This window comes from Cervus elaphus, chromosome 18 (genome assembly GCF_910594005.1).
Source record: "Cervus elaphus chromosome 18, mCerEla1.1, whole genome shotgun sequence".
NCBI classification, from domain to species: Eukaryota; Metazoa; Chordata; class Mammalia; order Artiodactyla; family Cervidae; genus Cervus; species Cervus elaphus.
In genome coordinates, this window is record NC_057832.1 from 11,830,956 (window position 1) to 11,846,707 (window position 15,752).

The 15,752-nt window shown below is 37.0% G+C and overlaps 1 protein-coding gene across 1 annotated transcript; it reads right to left on the reverse strand.

Annotated features, from left to right (window-relative positions):
• Positions 1-10,782: 10,782 nt before the first annotated feature.
• Positions 10,783-11,293, reverse strand: LOC122674247 (transcription and mRNA export factor ENY2-like). Its single transcript, XM_043872432.1, has one exon. It carries the CDS (start codon positions 11,249-11,251, stop codon positions 10,961-10,963), a length of 291 nt encoding a protein of 96 aa, XP_043728367.1. The 5' UTR covers positions 11,252-11,293; the 3' UTR covers positions 10,783-10,960.
• Between the last annotated feature and the right edge of the window lie 4,459 nt (positions 11,294-15,752).

Genomic DNA, 15,752 nt, shown 5'->3' on the forward strand with positions numbered 1-15,752 from the left:
GTTCTCTCAGATCATCCCACCCTCGCCTTCTCCCATAGAGTCCAAAAGTCTGTTCTACACATCTGTGTCTCTTTTTCTGTCTTGCATATAGGGTTATTGTTACCATCTTTTTAAATTCCATATATATATATGTGTTAGTATACTGTATTGGTGTTTTTCTTTCTGGCTTACTTCACTCTGTATACTGGGCTCCAGTTTTATCCATTTCATTAGAACTGATTCAAATGTATTATTTTTAATGGCTGAGTAATATTCCATTGTGTATATGTACCACAGCTTCCTTATCCATTCGTCTGCTGATGGGCACCTAGGTTGCTTCCATGTCCTGGCTATTATAAACAGTGCTGCGATGAACACTGGGGTGCACGTGACTCTTTCCGATCTGGCTTCCTTGTTGTGTATGCCCAGGAGTGGTATTGCTGGGTCATATGGCAGTCCTATTTCCAGTTTTTTAAGGAATCTTCACACTGTTCTCCATAGCGGCTGTACTAGTTTGCATATCCACCAACAGTGTAAGAGGGTTCCCTTTTCTCCACAAGCTCTCCAGCATTTATTGCTTGTAGACTTTTGGATAGCAGCCATTCTGACTGGCATGTAATGGTACCTCATTGAGGTTTTGATTTGCATTTCTCTGATAATGAATGATGTTTTTAAAACATCAGCATAGTTTTTAAAAAAGCATTTGGCACAATCCAATATACATTTGTTTAACATGATTCATGTATAGTGCAAAAGGAGAGGAAATGGATTAGGGACATAGCATGGTACTTGAGGTTGATGATCATGAGTTTAGTGCAAGATTAGTAGTGGTTGTCTCTCCTTCAGCCATTCAGCACATGGGCCCAAGGGCACTGTCATATAGATGGATTAAGCCATGCTGTAGTTTTGCAAAGCAGTTATGACAAAGAATGGTTATAATGATTGACTGTAGAATTAAGACAGATGAGGAAGGTAGTGAGTCCAATAGAAGAGTAATGGCCAGGGAAAAGTGTTGGTTGAATGATTCCAGTGGTGATTCCTTTGAGTTGAAAGATCAGTGGTCTAGAAGAAGGTGTTGGAAAAATAGGAGGTGGAGTTCATACTATAGATGGATAAAATTAAAGCTAAGAATGAGTTGTAGTAATGACATGAAGTAAGATAAGCACAGGGATGATGACTGAAGTCAAGAGAAGAGAAAGCTCATTTGGGGATAGGAATTTGATGAGGAACTGGGAAGCCTGGGTGTTAGTATTAAAATCTCCAAAAATTAAATAGGATCAATGATCCAGATAAAGGATGGGGAGCCACTGGAGTTGCTGTAGCAAAGCCACAGTGGAGGATTGTGAGGGCGTGGTCATATCTGAAGGCATATTCAGTCTTGTTTTTGTTTTATTGTGTCTAATTTTTGGAGCAGGAAAAGAAGTGGTCTAAAATGAAACCAGGCATCAAAGACACCTTCTCCACCTGAAGGCTTAGTGGCATAGAGTTTCTAAGAAGAAACAAAAAAGAGAGCCAATATTAGAAAAATAAACAGGGAAGACACATGGTTCTATTAGGTCAAGGAGGGGAATGGACGATTTTGTATACATACATATTGGATTGACTAAAATTTCCTAATAATTTTTTAAATAAAAATAAAAGATGCATTTTTCATTTTCACCAAGAACTTTACTGAAAAATGTATTGACTGTTTTGTTCTACTACCTTCTGTCATTTTACAGGCAACTTTATAGTCTTCTAGAGAACTGAAGTTTTTTTTTCCATTAAGAAAGTTTCATCATGAGCAAAATCAATGGAAATCTGAAGGTTCAATGTCTGGTGAATATAGTGGGTGAATCAGAACTTCTCAACTAAGCTGTAATAGGTTTTGCCTGGTCATCGAAGCATCAAAGAAGCACATGGTCATACATTATCCTGATGGAAGATTATGAGTTTTCTGTTGACTAATTCTGGACACTTTTCATCAAGTGCTGCTTTCAGGAGGTCTAATTAGGAGCGGTACTTGTTGGAATTAATCTTTTGATTTTCCAGAAGGAGCTCATAATAGAAGACTCCCTTCCAATCCTACCTATACACCATGTCATCTTCTTTGGATGAAGACCGGCTTTTGGTGTGGTTGGTGGTGGTTCATTTCACTTGTTGCATTATCTCTTCCATTCCACATTATTGTGCAGTATCCATTTTTCATCCCTGTCACAGTTTGTTTTAAAAACGGAGTATGTTCATTACATTTAAGTAGAAAATTGCATGCGGAAATAAAGTTTTTTTTCCCTTCATTTATGTGAAACTCAAACATCAAACTGATCCACATAACCAAGCTGGTGCAAATGATTTTCAACCCCTGATTTGGATATTTTGAGTATGACAGCTATCTCCCACAAGGTGTTGCATTGATTACTCTCAGTTAATGACTTGATGCGATTGCTTCAACTTCAACTGTCTACCTAACCATGGAGCATCATCCAGTGAGAGATCTCCAGCACAGATTCTTGCAAGCCACTTTTGACATGTTTAATCAGCCGCAGTATCTTCTCCATACACTGCACAGAGGTGTTTTTTTTTTTTTTTTGCATTTCAGTTTAATTTTTACCTTTCTTGAAATAGTAAAGCATAATATTCTGATATGCTGAAAATTTTATTTTTTCTTACATCTTCAATATTAAAATGGTTGCACAAAAATTTAACAATTTTGACAATTTTTTAATGTGACAGCTGTCGTAATACAATATAACAAAATTGTTTTGAATGGAGTTAAAAACAACCAAAAATAAATAAATTAATTAATTTAAAAAAAAGACAGCTAAGTGCTGCTAGAGTCATCTTATGCAAAAATACCAAATTAACCTTTTGGCCAGCCCAATATATACTACATATGTGTATATATATTATATATATATATATATATATATATATATATATATAAAAGAGACATATGTACTTTTGCTGATAATGAACCATAAATCCCATAGGGAATATTGGAAGGATTCAGGAGCTTGGCAGTGTCAGAAGGAAGGAATACAAATGGGTACATAAGACAAATGGGTGTCTTAAGGGGTTTAGATTAAGTGATGAGAAGGAAAACATGGTATTTAATTTGATTTTTGGAGGTATTGCTCTGAACATCCCAAGCACATATCTTTTTCCATGACTTATGTGTATATTTAAATATATATTATGTGTGTACATGTAAGTATCATATGAATCTGTATACACACACATATATACAGATACATTTGTCTTCATATCCATACTGTAGGTAGTTTTTCAAACTGTTGATTGCCTTTTACTTTTATTTTATCCATGCTATCTTCTTATATTAGTAAGTTTAGCTGCTTTTATTATTTAGGTCTATTTATTCATTTTATGCAAAACATTTTTTCCTCCAGATATATTTTAAATATAATTTTTAAGAGTTACATTCTATTTACAGTTATTACAAAATATTGACTATATTCCCTATGTTGTACAATATATCCTTGCAGAGCCCATTTTACATCCAATCATTTAGTTTTGTAGTTTGGTCTTTGGAATTATGTTTAAGAAAGCTTCCTTCTCAAAGTGATAAGTCCACTGTCCTAACACATTAACATCATTTTCCCCCTCTTTTTGACTTTAATTCTTAGGAGCTTTTGTTCCATTCAATCAATGCACTTGCCTATATCTGTGCCAGTTTTATTCTGTTTTTATTACTATCCTCTATAACTTAGTTTGATACACAATAGGCCAAGCTTCCTTTCCCAGCATTCATGCATGTTTCAAACTATTGTTTTCTAAAACTGCTGTGGTTATTCTTAAGCATTCACTAGTCCAGCTGAATTCTGAGTCATATTGTGAAATATCACCTAAAATAAGAAATATTTTTGGAGTTGTAAAAATATTTCAAATGACTTTAAATGTTTTTAACTAGCAGCAACATTTTGCAAATAATTTTTTCAAGGACAAGACTAAGAAGAATATGTAACAGTTGAAAAGCCAGTAGGGAGACCATTAGAAACCCACAACAATGAAGAATCTTTGAGAACTTGGAAATCAAAACAAAAATTATTGTAAATCCAAAAGAGCTTATTGTATTGTAGATGTGGAACTAACTGATTCAGATTTAATTGTTGGCCAACTTTGAATTTCTGGACTAAACCCAACTTATTCATGATATGTTATCTTGAATTTGACTTCTGACAATTATTAAAATATATATTGTTTTGCCTCTATGTTCGTAACAGAGATTGATTTGTATTTTTTCTTTTATATCCTTGCTAATTTTTGGTGTCAAGATGATTTCATCTTCATAGAATACAGAAGTCTCCCTCATTTTAATTTTCATAAGATTTTGTGCAATTAAAAAAAGAAAAACTATAGTTGAAAACCTATTCATCAAATGAGCTCATCTGGTCTGTAGATTTCTTTATTTGATGGATAGGTTTTAAACTATAGATATACTTATTATTATTTACTTTTTTAAGGGGAAGCCCATATATGTTTCCTATATCTTCTAGTTTCAGTTTTGGTACATTTTTAAGTAAAATTGTTCACAGTAATCTCTTATTAAAAATGTGATGTCTATTAATCTTGAATGATGTTTTTATTTTTGCTATTCATAATTTCTGCCTTTTCTCTTTTTCTTGCTCATGTTTGCTATGAGCTTGTTATTTTTTTAGTCCCATTCAAAGAATAAGTTTAGTTCCATCAATTTTATGTACTCTATTTTTTTAATTAATAAAGTTCCATAAATTCCCTTCCTTGTGTTTTTTTTTTCTTTTTTTTTTAATTGGGTTGAGTTTACTGTTCTTTTTCTAATTTCCTGAGATGGATACTTAGATATCTTAGATAATTCATTCTTATTCTTTAGTTTCTAATACTGCATTAAAGACTATAAACTTTGATCTAAGGAAATGCTTAACTGTATTCTACAAGTTTTATGTCATCATCTCACTTTATAAGTATATGTATATTTACTGACACTGCTAGAACAATATAAGCTTTCTTTTGGTTAGTCTTTACACGATAGCTTTTTCTTTATTATTAAATTTACATGTACTTAAACTTACATCTTTATGAAGTTTGTCTCTTGTTCCCAACATCTTAGTCAAATATATATATATTTTTCTTATATTTGTTTCCCATTCTAACCACTTATATTTCTTTTTTTTCCTTCTTCTTCTTTCTTTCCTTCTATTGGACTAACCAAAAGATTTTCTACACAGCTTTTTTTTTTTTTGCCACAGCTTGTTAGCTATATACATTTTTAATGTATTTAAAGCTATTTTCTTTTGTTTTTAAAGTATATTTACACTACTTTTTAAAATCCTTGTTTGAAAACTCCAAAAACTAGACTAGCTCTAAAATTGGTTTTTGTTTTTTTTTTTTTTTTTGTACTTCATTTTTGTTCACTTGATCTAGTTTCTTGGAATGGCTTGTAATTTCTTCCACTAAATGCAATACATTGTGTTAGAAAAATTGTAGGGACTTATGAGGTGTTTTCTTAGAAAGATAGGATGGAGCTAATTACCATAACTCAAATAGAGACTGAATAAACTCAAGATTCCCTATGACCCAGTAATCCTAAATATACCCCTCCCCACCCAGTTCCTAGAGTTTACCTCCCCACCCCCCATCCAGGTGTTCAGGGAGATTAAGATGACGCCTATGTTTTCTCATAGACAGGAAACTGGAGCCTGAATACTGATCCTTGTTTTCTTAAATCTTAAAAATGTCTGACTTTTAGGTATCTTGAGAATTTGTTATATGACTTGGGAAGGATATTGCGAGATTCCAGTAATGAGTTTAGAGTTCTCTGACTTTTGGTCAATAAGACTTTTGGTCTTATTCTCCCCCCTCTCTCTCTGGAGTTACATAAGATTACAAAAAACACAAAACAAAATTTCAGGTTTCTTTGATTCTTGTACTTGTTTTCAGTTTGGTCTCGGTTTTTTGCTGTTTGCCTATAGCTGGAAAATGATCTGAGGGAACATCTGCTCACCTCTCAGAAGGTCACATTCTCTGGGGTTTTGTACCTTTAGCTAGTTGCTTGGGAAACTCTTCAATGTCTTCAAACAGGCTTTCTCTGTGTATTTTCTTTGGATTTTTAAGTTGCTTTTAACAGGATTGTCAGGCTAACGCATCTAAAAATAAATTTTGGTGTTCTGATCCTGGAGGTTCTCAGATGGATTGCTGGCCTGTGAGAAATGGTATAATTTCTAAAACTCACTTGCATAGACTAGTTATTAAGACAGCCATCTGTGGACATGAACACACAGTGTGCTTATGGTCATCATGCTTTTAGACAAGTCTGTCCCTTAAAATTGTGATGAAACAAGCCTCTCTGGGATCTCTGCAACACAGAGATTCTGAGAACACAGGGCAGGCGGGGGAATGAGGCAGTATACATCCCTGGGTAGTTCTGAATACTCTTTATTTGACTATGAAAATGATCTGGAAACCAAATTGGACCATTAATTTCACAGCTGAGTTTCTGTAACTAGCTTGATGAATGACTACTAATGAATCTGTGGATGGTTTCTGCTGCATTTTAAAAACATACATTGAAAGTTGCCCTTTTTTATTTTTGCAGGACTTGGTACAGTTCACCAGCAACATGTAACCACTGAAATTAAAAGAAAGAACAAGGCAGGAATCCTCACCGTTTGCATAATCAGTTGGTGAGCTAGTTCTTGACAGTGCTTTTACTAGTAGAGTCAGCTATAGAAACACCAGAATGGGTTCTGCAAGAGGAACTGTAGCAAAGTTAATAAATCTATAAGTAGGTGATAATATTGATGTATATATTTGTTCACAAATTTTAGCTTTCTGGATTATTTGTGTTAAGATGTATGGAGAATCTATAATGATTTATGTGACTAATGAAAATAGCTGAAGGACATAATATTATAAGCATTCTCTCATTTCACACATAAATATACATGGGCATAAAACAAAGAAATGCCTTACATTTATGGTAACTTGATGGGCTTCCCTGGCTCAGAGGGTAAAGTGTCTGCCTGCATGCGGGAGACCCAGGTTCAATCCCTGGATCGGGTCCTCTGGAGATGAAACTGGCAACCCACTCTAGTACTCTTGCCTGGAAAATCCCATGGACGGAGGAGCGTAGTAGGCTAGAGTCCATGGGGTTGCAAAGAGTTGGACATGACTGAGAGACTTCAGTTAACATGGTAACTTGATAGCATGAAAGAAAAATACTAAATTCAGCCATTGGATGAGACAAACAAAAACAGACTTAGTGCAGTGACAAAATTGAATATAATCTGAGTCCCTTGTTCTCGGAAAATAGCAGATTGAGAAGCCCCCCTACCCTTTTGGGTCCTGAGAAATGGCTAACCTCAAAGGACAACCTTATATTCTGAAAGAAGATGGGACTCCATCCTGCCTTAGGAGTCAATTGTTTACCAGTCTTTATAAAACCCCTAGATCTTCTTCCTCTTCTCTGGGACAGTCCCTATTAATGAACATTCTTCTTACATTAATGAACGTTAATGAAAGTGAAAGAAAGTGAAGTCACTCAGTCCTGTCTGACTCTTTGTGACTGTAGCCTACCAGGCTCCTCCTCCATGGGATTTTCCAAGCAAGAGTACTGAAGTGGGTTGCCATTTCCTTCTCCAGGGGATCTTCCCGATCCAGGGATCGAACCCAGGTCTCCCGCATTGTAGGCAGACGCTTACTGTTTGAGCCACCAGGGAAATCTGAACATTAATGAACATAGCCTGAAGAAAGTCACCTCATTAATTGTCTGGTACATTTTATCTTTGACAACAGGAAACAGAAGACTTTAATGAAACTATAATTTGTGTCCTTGAAGTATGTTATTCTATATGACAGATGAGCATGCTGATATGCAAAGAAAAAAATCTGTTATTTAGAAAATTACAAATGCCCAAAAGACACATTTCAAAGGCAGCATTTTACACTAATAAAGAACTAGTGATTTGGATGATTTAGCTGAATAACTTTTAAGACTATAGTTTAAAAAGAAAAAGGATAGAAACGAAAATTGAGATAAATGACATGGAACGTTGATCATGAAGTTTCAGTTTCTACATAGTAACAGCTTGGTAGGCAGAGCCATGGAAGTCGAAGCGTTAGTCGCTCAGGAGTGTCCAGCTCTTGGCGACCCCATGGACTGTAGCCTGCCAAGCTTCTCTGTCCATGGAATTCTCCAGGCAAGAATACTGGAGTGGGTAACCATTCCCTTCTCCAGGGGATCTTCCTAACCCAGAGATTGAACTCAGGTCTCCCACATTGCAGGCAGATTCTTTACCCAGGAAGGCCCAGGAAGAGCCATAGAATGGAAAAAAATACAAAAATCAAACAATTGACTGTTGAGATATTTTGAGAACTGAGGAGACATATGCTTTCTTTCTTTCTTTCTTTTTTTTTTTTTTGAGACATATGCTTTTTAGTCAATGGATAAACAAGAACTGAAGGAGAAAGAAGATTCACATCTGGAGTTTCCCAGTGAAGTTTCCAGGCTCCAAGTAAAGATCCCAAAACTCTTCAGAGTGGAAACTCTTGGGAGGGTTACAAAATAACAAGATGCAGAATAGTATCAGCTATTCTAAGGCATAATGTTATCAAATAATGATAGTTATATTTAGCACAGGTTTTGGTATAAGTTCTTTGTGCATGCTTTCTGTTTGAATCTTCTTAACCTGATGAAATGAAAGTGAAAGTGAAATTGCAGTCACTCAGTCATCTCGGACTTTTGGCGACCCCTGGACTGTACCTGCCAGGTTCCTCCATCCATGGGATTTTCCAGGCAAAATTACTGGTGTGGGTTGCCATTTCCTTCTCCAGGGAACCTGATGAAATGGATACTCATTATTAGCCTCACTTTTCAGAGGGGGAAGTTCAGACACAAAAGAGTCAGTTGCCTAAGGTCACACAGCTGGTAAGAGGTAAAACGGGATTTAAACACAGACAGCCTATCTCTAGACTCCATATGATAGCTTATGGTGAAGATATCGGATCCGTGATCTCCAAAGAAGAAAATTTAGCTTAGGGACCAGTGACCAGGCTTGATCACTCAAGAGCTTTTGTGTAGCAGAGTTTTATTAAAGTATAAAAAGGGACAAAGAGAGCTTCTGACACAGACAGCAGAAGGGGATGGAGAGAGCCCTCCTTGCTAGTGTTAGCAAGGGAGTGATATACTTTTTAAATTAGTTGTTACAATAAGTCAAAAGAATGTTTCAAGTTTGTGAAAATTTTACCAGACCCACTCCCACAATTTACATTTTAGGATAACAGGATTAGAATTTAACAATAGAAAGATCCTACTAATATAATATACATTTTAAGATATCAGGATTAGTCAGAAGGATAAATTGTCCTTAAGAAGGATACATTGTTGTTATGTAATCCCTAGTACAGAGTTTAAACCCAGCTGCTTTTTGTGTAAAAATCAGTTTGGGGCTTAAAGAAAAAAATGTTTTATGTGACTAAGACTAACGAATGCAGAGGGGGGACAAAAAGTGTTTGTGCTTTCATCCTCCTTGAGAATTCCAGACCCTGATCTCCTCCTCGAGAACCCCAGACCTCTTTCTCTTCTGCAGGGACCCTGGACTTCTTATCAATCTGCCTAGGAATTGACTCTCGCATACTGTGGTCTGATTTCGGAGAAAAGGATTTATGAAGAGAAAAAGTCATCTAAATGTGAGGGCAAAATAAGTATATATTTTAGACAGGCCAAGACTGAGACAGCTTGCTTGATAAAATTGCATAGGAAGAGAATAACTGCACAGAGAAAAAATCCAAGCATCAGCTCTGAGAATTCAAACATATAGATGTTGTTGGAACACTAAGAGAATCAGGTGAGTGGAGATTATTAAAGTGGAGTTCCACACCCTAAGTGAAGGTGTTCCAAGAAAAAGGAGTGGACTGCAATATCAAATGCAGCTATCAGATTGAATGTGGAGAAGCTAAACATGTGTGTGTGCTAAGTCACTTTAGTCCTGTCTGACTATTTGTGAGCCTATGTACTATAGCCCATCAGGCTCCTCTGTCCATGGGATTCTCCAGACAAGAATACTGGAGTAGGTTACTATGCTCTCTTCCAGGGTATCTTCCAGACACAGGGATCAAACCCCCATCTCTTAATGTCTCCTGCATTGGCAGGCAGGTTCTTCACACTACCACCACCTGGGAAGCCCCTGAAGCTAAGCATAGCCACTGGATTTGATAATGTGGAGATCACCAGAGAAGCTGGTGGAGAGTAGAAATCTACTGGTGCAGATTCATGAAGTAATGGGACAGGGAGTAGAAACCTTACCTGATTACATGTCCATCAGTTCAGTTCAGTTCAGTCACTCAGTCATGTCCGACTCTTTGCGACCCCATGAACCTCAGCACGCCAGGTCTCCCTGTCCATCACAAACTCCTGGAGTTTACTCAAACTCACGTTCATCGAGTCAGTGATGCCATCCAGCAATCTCATCCTCTGTCGATCCCTTCTCCTCCTGCCTTCAATCTTTCCAGCATCAGGGTCTTTTCCAATGAGTCAACTTTTTGCATGAAGTGGCCAAAGTATTGGAGTTTCAGCTTCAGCATCTGTCCTTCCAATGAACACCCAGGACTGATCTCCTTTAGGATGGACTGGTTGGATCTCCTTGCAGTCCAAGGGACTCTCAAGAGTCTTCTCCAACACAACAGTTCAAAAGCATCAATTCTTTGTTGCTCAGCTTTCTTCACAGCCCAACTCTCACATCCATACATGACCACTGGAAAAACCATAGCCTTGACTAGACGGACCTTTGTGGGCAAAGTAATGTCTCTGCTTTTTTTTTTTTTTTTTCATTCATGAGATATTTATTAAAATAACACATTTAGGGAAAAAAATCAATACAATGTATACATCATTACTGAAAACTGTATACCATCATACAAAAAAGGATTTTATTTTGGGAAGCCGATTCCTAATTTATGGCAAGTTTTACTTTAGAAATAAAACCACAAAACAACACAATCTAATTCAATCTTAAAGGCTGGCATGCTGAGCAAGGAATGTTCTTATTCTTTGTAGGAGTTCCTTCTTTACACTGTCAGGTACCAGGGCTCTGCCTTTTGGTGTGATTTCAGCCACCAAGTCATCAACAGTAACGTGTTCTAGTCCCTTTTCTTTAATTACCTCTTTACAGTGTGCCTTCAACTGATCCTTCCAGCCACATTCAATTAATTTAGCTCTCAGCAACTCTTTGAGGCGTTCTCTTTCTCCAGTTTCTATCAACTTTTGGTTAATCGCTGCTCTCATCTGCGCATCTTTGTTCATCTTGCTAACCACACTCTTCGGCTGCCCGGACCTAGACCCTCAGTAGCTTGGGCACCTAAGCACTAACATGCTGTCTAGGTTGGTCATAACTTTCCTTCCAAAGAGTAAGTGTCTTTTAATTTCATGGCTACAGTCACCATCTGCAGTGATTTTGGAGCCCAAAGAAATAAAGCCTGACATTGCTTCCACTGTTTCCCCGCCTATTTCCCATGAAGTGCTGGGACCAAATACCATGATCTTAGTTTTCTGAATGTTGGACTTTAAGCCAACTTTTTCACTCTCCTCTTTCACCTTCATCAAGAGGCTCTTTAGTTCCTCTTCACTTTCTGCCATAAGGGTGGTGTCATCTGCTTATCTGAGGTTATTGATATTTCTCCCAGCAATCTTGATTCCAGTTTGTGCTTCCTCCAGCCCAGCATTTCTCATGATGTACTCTGCATTGAAGTTAAATAAGCAGGGTGACAATATACAGCCTTGACATACTCCTTTTCCTATTTGGAGCAAGTCTGTTGGTCCATGTCCAGTTCTAACTGTTGCTTCCTGACCTGCATACAGGTTTCTCAAGAGGTGGGTCAGGTGGTCTGGCATTCCCATGTCTTTCAGAATTTTCCACAGTTTATTGTGATCCACACAGTCAAAGGCTTTGGCCTAGTCAATAAAGCAGACATAGATGTTTTTATGGAACTCTCTTGCTTTTTTGACGATCCAGCAGATGTTGGCAATTTGATCTCTGGTTCCTCTGCCTTTTCTAAAACCAGCTTGAACTGGTTCAGGTATTGCTGAAGCCTGGCTTGGAGAATTTTGAGCATTGCTTTACTAGCATGTGAGATGAGTGCAATTGTGCAGTAGTTTGAACATTATTTGGGATTGCCTTTCTTTGGGATTGGAATGAAAACTGAGCTTTTCCAGTCCTGTGGCCACTGCTGAGTTTTCCAAATTTGCTGGCATACTGAGTGCAGCACTTTCACAGCATCATCTTTCAGGATTTGAAATAGCTCAACTGGAATTCCATCACCTCCACTAGCTTTGTTCATAGTGATGCTTTCTAAGGCCCACCTGACTTCACATTCCAGGATATCTGGCTCTAGGTGAATGATCACACCATCGTGATTATCTGGGTCATGAAGGTCTTTTTTTGTACAGTTCTGTGTATTCTTGCCACCTCTTCTTAATATCTTCTCCTTCTGTTAGGTCCATACCATTTCTGTCCTTTATTGAACCCATCTTTGCATGAAATGTTCCCTTGGTATCTCTAATTTTGTTGAAGTCTTCCCCATTCTGTTGTTTTCCTCTATTTCTTTGCAATGATCTCTGAGGAAGGCTTTCTTATCTCTCCTTGCTATTCTTTGGAACTTTGCATTCAAATGGAAATATCTTTCCTTTTCTCCTTTGCTTTTCACTTCTCTTCATTTCACAGCTATTTGTAAAGCGTCCTCAGACAATCATTTTGCCTTTTTGCATTTCTTTTCCATGGGGATGGCCTTGATCCCTGTCTCCTGTACAATGTCATGAACCTCCATCCTTAGTTCATCAGGCACTCTGTCTATCAGATCTAGTCCCTTAAATCTATTTCTCACTTCCTCTTTATAGTCATAAGGGATTTGATTTAGATCATACCTGAATGGTCTAGCGGTTTTCCCTACTTTCTTCAATTTAAGTCTGAATTTGGCAATAAGGAGTTCAGGATCTGAGCCACAGTCAGCTCCCAGTCTTGTTTTTGCTGACTGTATAGAGCTTCTCCATTTTTGGCTGCCAAGAATATAATCAATCTGATTTCGGTGTTGACCATCTGGTGATGTCCATTTGTAGAGTCTTCTCTTGTGTTATTGGAAGAGGGTGTTTGCTATGACCAGTTCATTCTCTTGGCAAAACTCTATTACCTTTGCCCTGCTTCATTCCGTACTCCAAGGCCAAATTTGCCTGTTACTCCAGGCGTTTCCTAACTTCCTACTTTTGTATTCCAGTCCCCTATAATGAAAAGGACATCTTATTTGAGTGTTAGTTCTAAAAGGTCTTGTAGGTCTTCATAGAACCATTCAACTTCAGCTTCTTCAGCATCACTGGTTGGGTCATAGGCTTGGATTACCATGATATTGAATGGTTTGCCTTGGAAAGGAACAGAGATCATTCTGTCATTTTTGAGATTGCATCCAAGTACTGCATTTCAGACTCTTTTGTTGACCATGATAGCTGTTCCATTTCTTCTAAGGGATTCCTGCCCACAGTAGTAGATATAATGGTCACCTGAGTTAAATTCACCCATTCCAGTTCATTTCAGTTCACTGATTCCTAGATGTCGACATTCTGGGAATACAAATTATTAAAATAAAATGCCATTCTTTTCCATTAAGTTACTAAAAATTAAGACAATTTAAAATTTGCTACTTTCTGCATGATGTGAGAAAAAAAATTTCTCTCACATATCATTTCTAGAAATGCAGATTGATAAAAATTTTTCTAATATTGGTTTGGAAGTCTTTGTAAAATTCGATTTTTAAATTTTATGATTTATTTCTGCATATATAACTCATGTAAAATAAGGTATGCACAGAAATGTTTGTTGTAACATTACTTGCAATAGAATAAAAAACTGGAAATATTAAATATTAATGCTTGGCCGTGCTGTTAAATGCATTTGGAGCAGTCATACTCTCAAATATTATGCAATTTTAAGGAAAAAATATTAAATTACTTTAGTAACATGAAATGACCCTCAAGTGTTAAGTGTGATAAAGCAAGTTCTGGTATAATTTATTAACCCAATCTGATAACAAAGAATTACATATTACACATTCACATGTAATGACACTTTTAAACATATCTGGACATCTACATAAAAAAAATGTGAACCTGGTAATATCTGAGTTATGGAATTTGGGTGTGGGGGAGAAGTAATAATGGATCAATATCACAGTTACTCACAGTGTAACCAAGCAGGGCCCTATGAGACCTTCCCAGACAGAATTTCCCCCATATCTTCTGCCTGCCTCTTGTCTGTAAAAAACTTAAGCCTCCTAGGCATTTCCTGATTTCTAAAGAATAAATTTAAATCAAAGGCAAACAGAAAAGCAAACAGTCAGGCAAGGCAAAATAATATTTTACCCATTAAATAAAGTCAAAGCCATTTAGTTCCTTCTCAAGGGCTATCCATAATATCCTGAGTTATGCCCTTTGAGCTGTTTTGCAGACACTGAAATCCCCACCAGGTGGAAGAATTTAACTGTATTGTGCCCATAAGCATGAAGATCCCAGACCAGTTGGAACCAGTGGGTCAATAATATTGACTCTCAGTTACTGCACCACCAATCAATCAGAAGAATGCCCATGAGATGAGCACAGAAACCAAAACCTCTATCTCTCACCCTGTCTTTAAAGACCTTTCCCTTAAAGCCAATAGGGAGTTCAAGCTTTTTGAACACTAACTGTCTGGACTTCTAGCTTGATGCCTGCAATAAACACTGCACTTTTCTTCATCACAATCTGGTGCAGTAGATTGGCTTTACTATGTATGCGTGACAGGACCCCAAGTTTGGTTGGTTAAAGAAAGGTTCATTGCATCACATAAACTTTTTAATAAGTAATGCTTTTTTTCTTTCTAAATTTTAAAAGAAGAGAAACATTTTTATACCAAAAGCAATTCCACATAATTAAAAGACATATATGAAGTGAAACTTAAAATATCTAAGTGAAAGTGAAAGTGAAATTCGCTCAGTCGTGTCTGACTCTTTGTGACCCAATGGACAGTCCATGGAATTCTCCAGGCCAGAATACTGGAGTGGGTAGCCATTCCCTTCTCCAGGGACTCTTCCCAACCCAGGGATCACACCTAGGTTTCCTGCATAGCATGTGGGTTCTTTACCAGCTGAGCCACAAGGGAAGCCTAAGAATGCTGCACTGGGTGGCTATTCCCTTCTCCAGGAGATCTTCCTGACCCAGGAATCAAACCAGGGTCTACTGAATTGCAGGTAGCTTCTTTACCAACTGAGCTATGAGGGAAGCCTTAAAAGATCTAAAGACTATCTCAAAATTAGAAGGTTCGCAATAAAGTTAAAACACTGGAAAACATCATTAAGAAGAGTGTTTTCATTTAATATGTACATTTGCATAAAATATGCTTGCATATTTTAACATATGCAAAGAAAATTAGATAATGGAAAAATGCAGTAATGGTGACTGTTTCTTAAATGACATTTTCTACTTTTACATATTTCTGTAATCTTTCTGGTTTTTTTTTTTTTTCTAAAGAATAGTGATTGTGTTTTATAATAAAGTGGAATATTGTATCAAATCTACTTTATATAGCTGCTTTGTAAGGATCAGGAATCTGTCATAGCCAACAGCAGAGCAAATGTGCAGCCAAACACCCAAACAGAAAGTAGACTGGCATTGAGTTTTGTACCCATGTTTACTTTGTCATTATTAGATTCAACAAGGAGAACGTGAACTAGGAGACTGGATATTGGTTATTTTCATTCTTTGTTCTTAGTGGCTTGAACAAGGG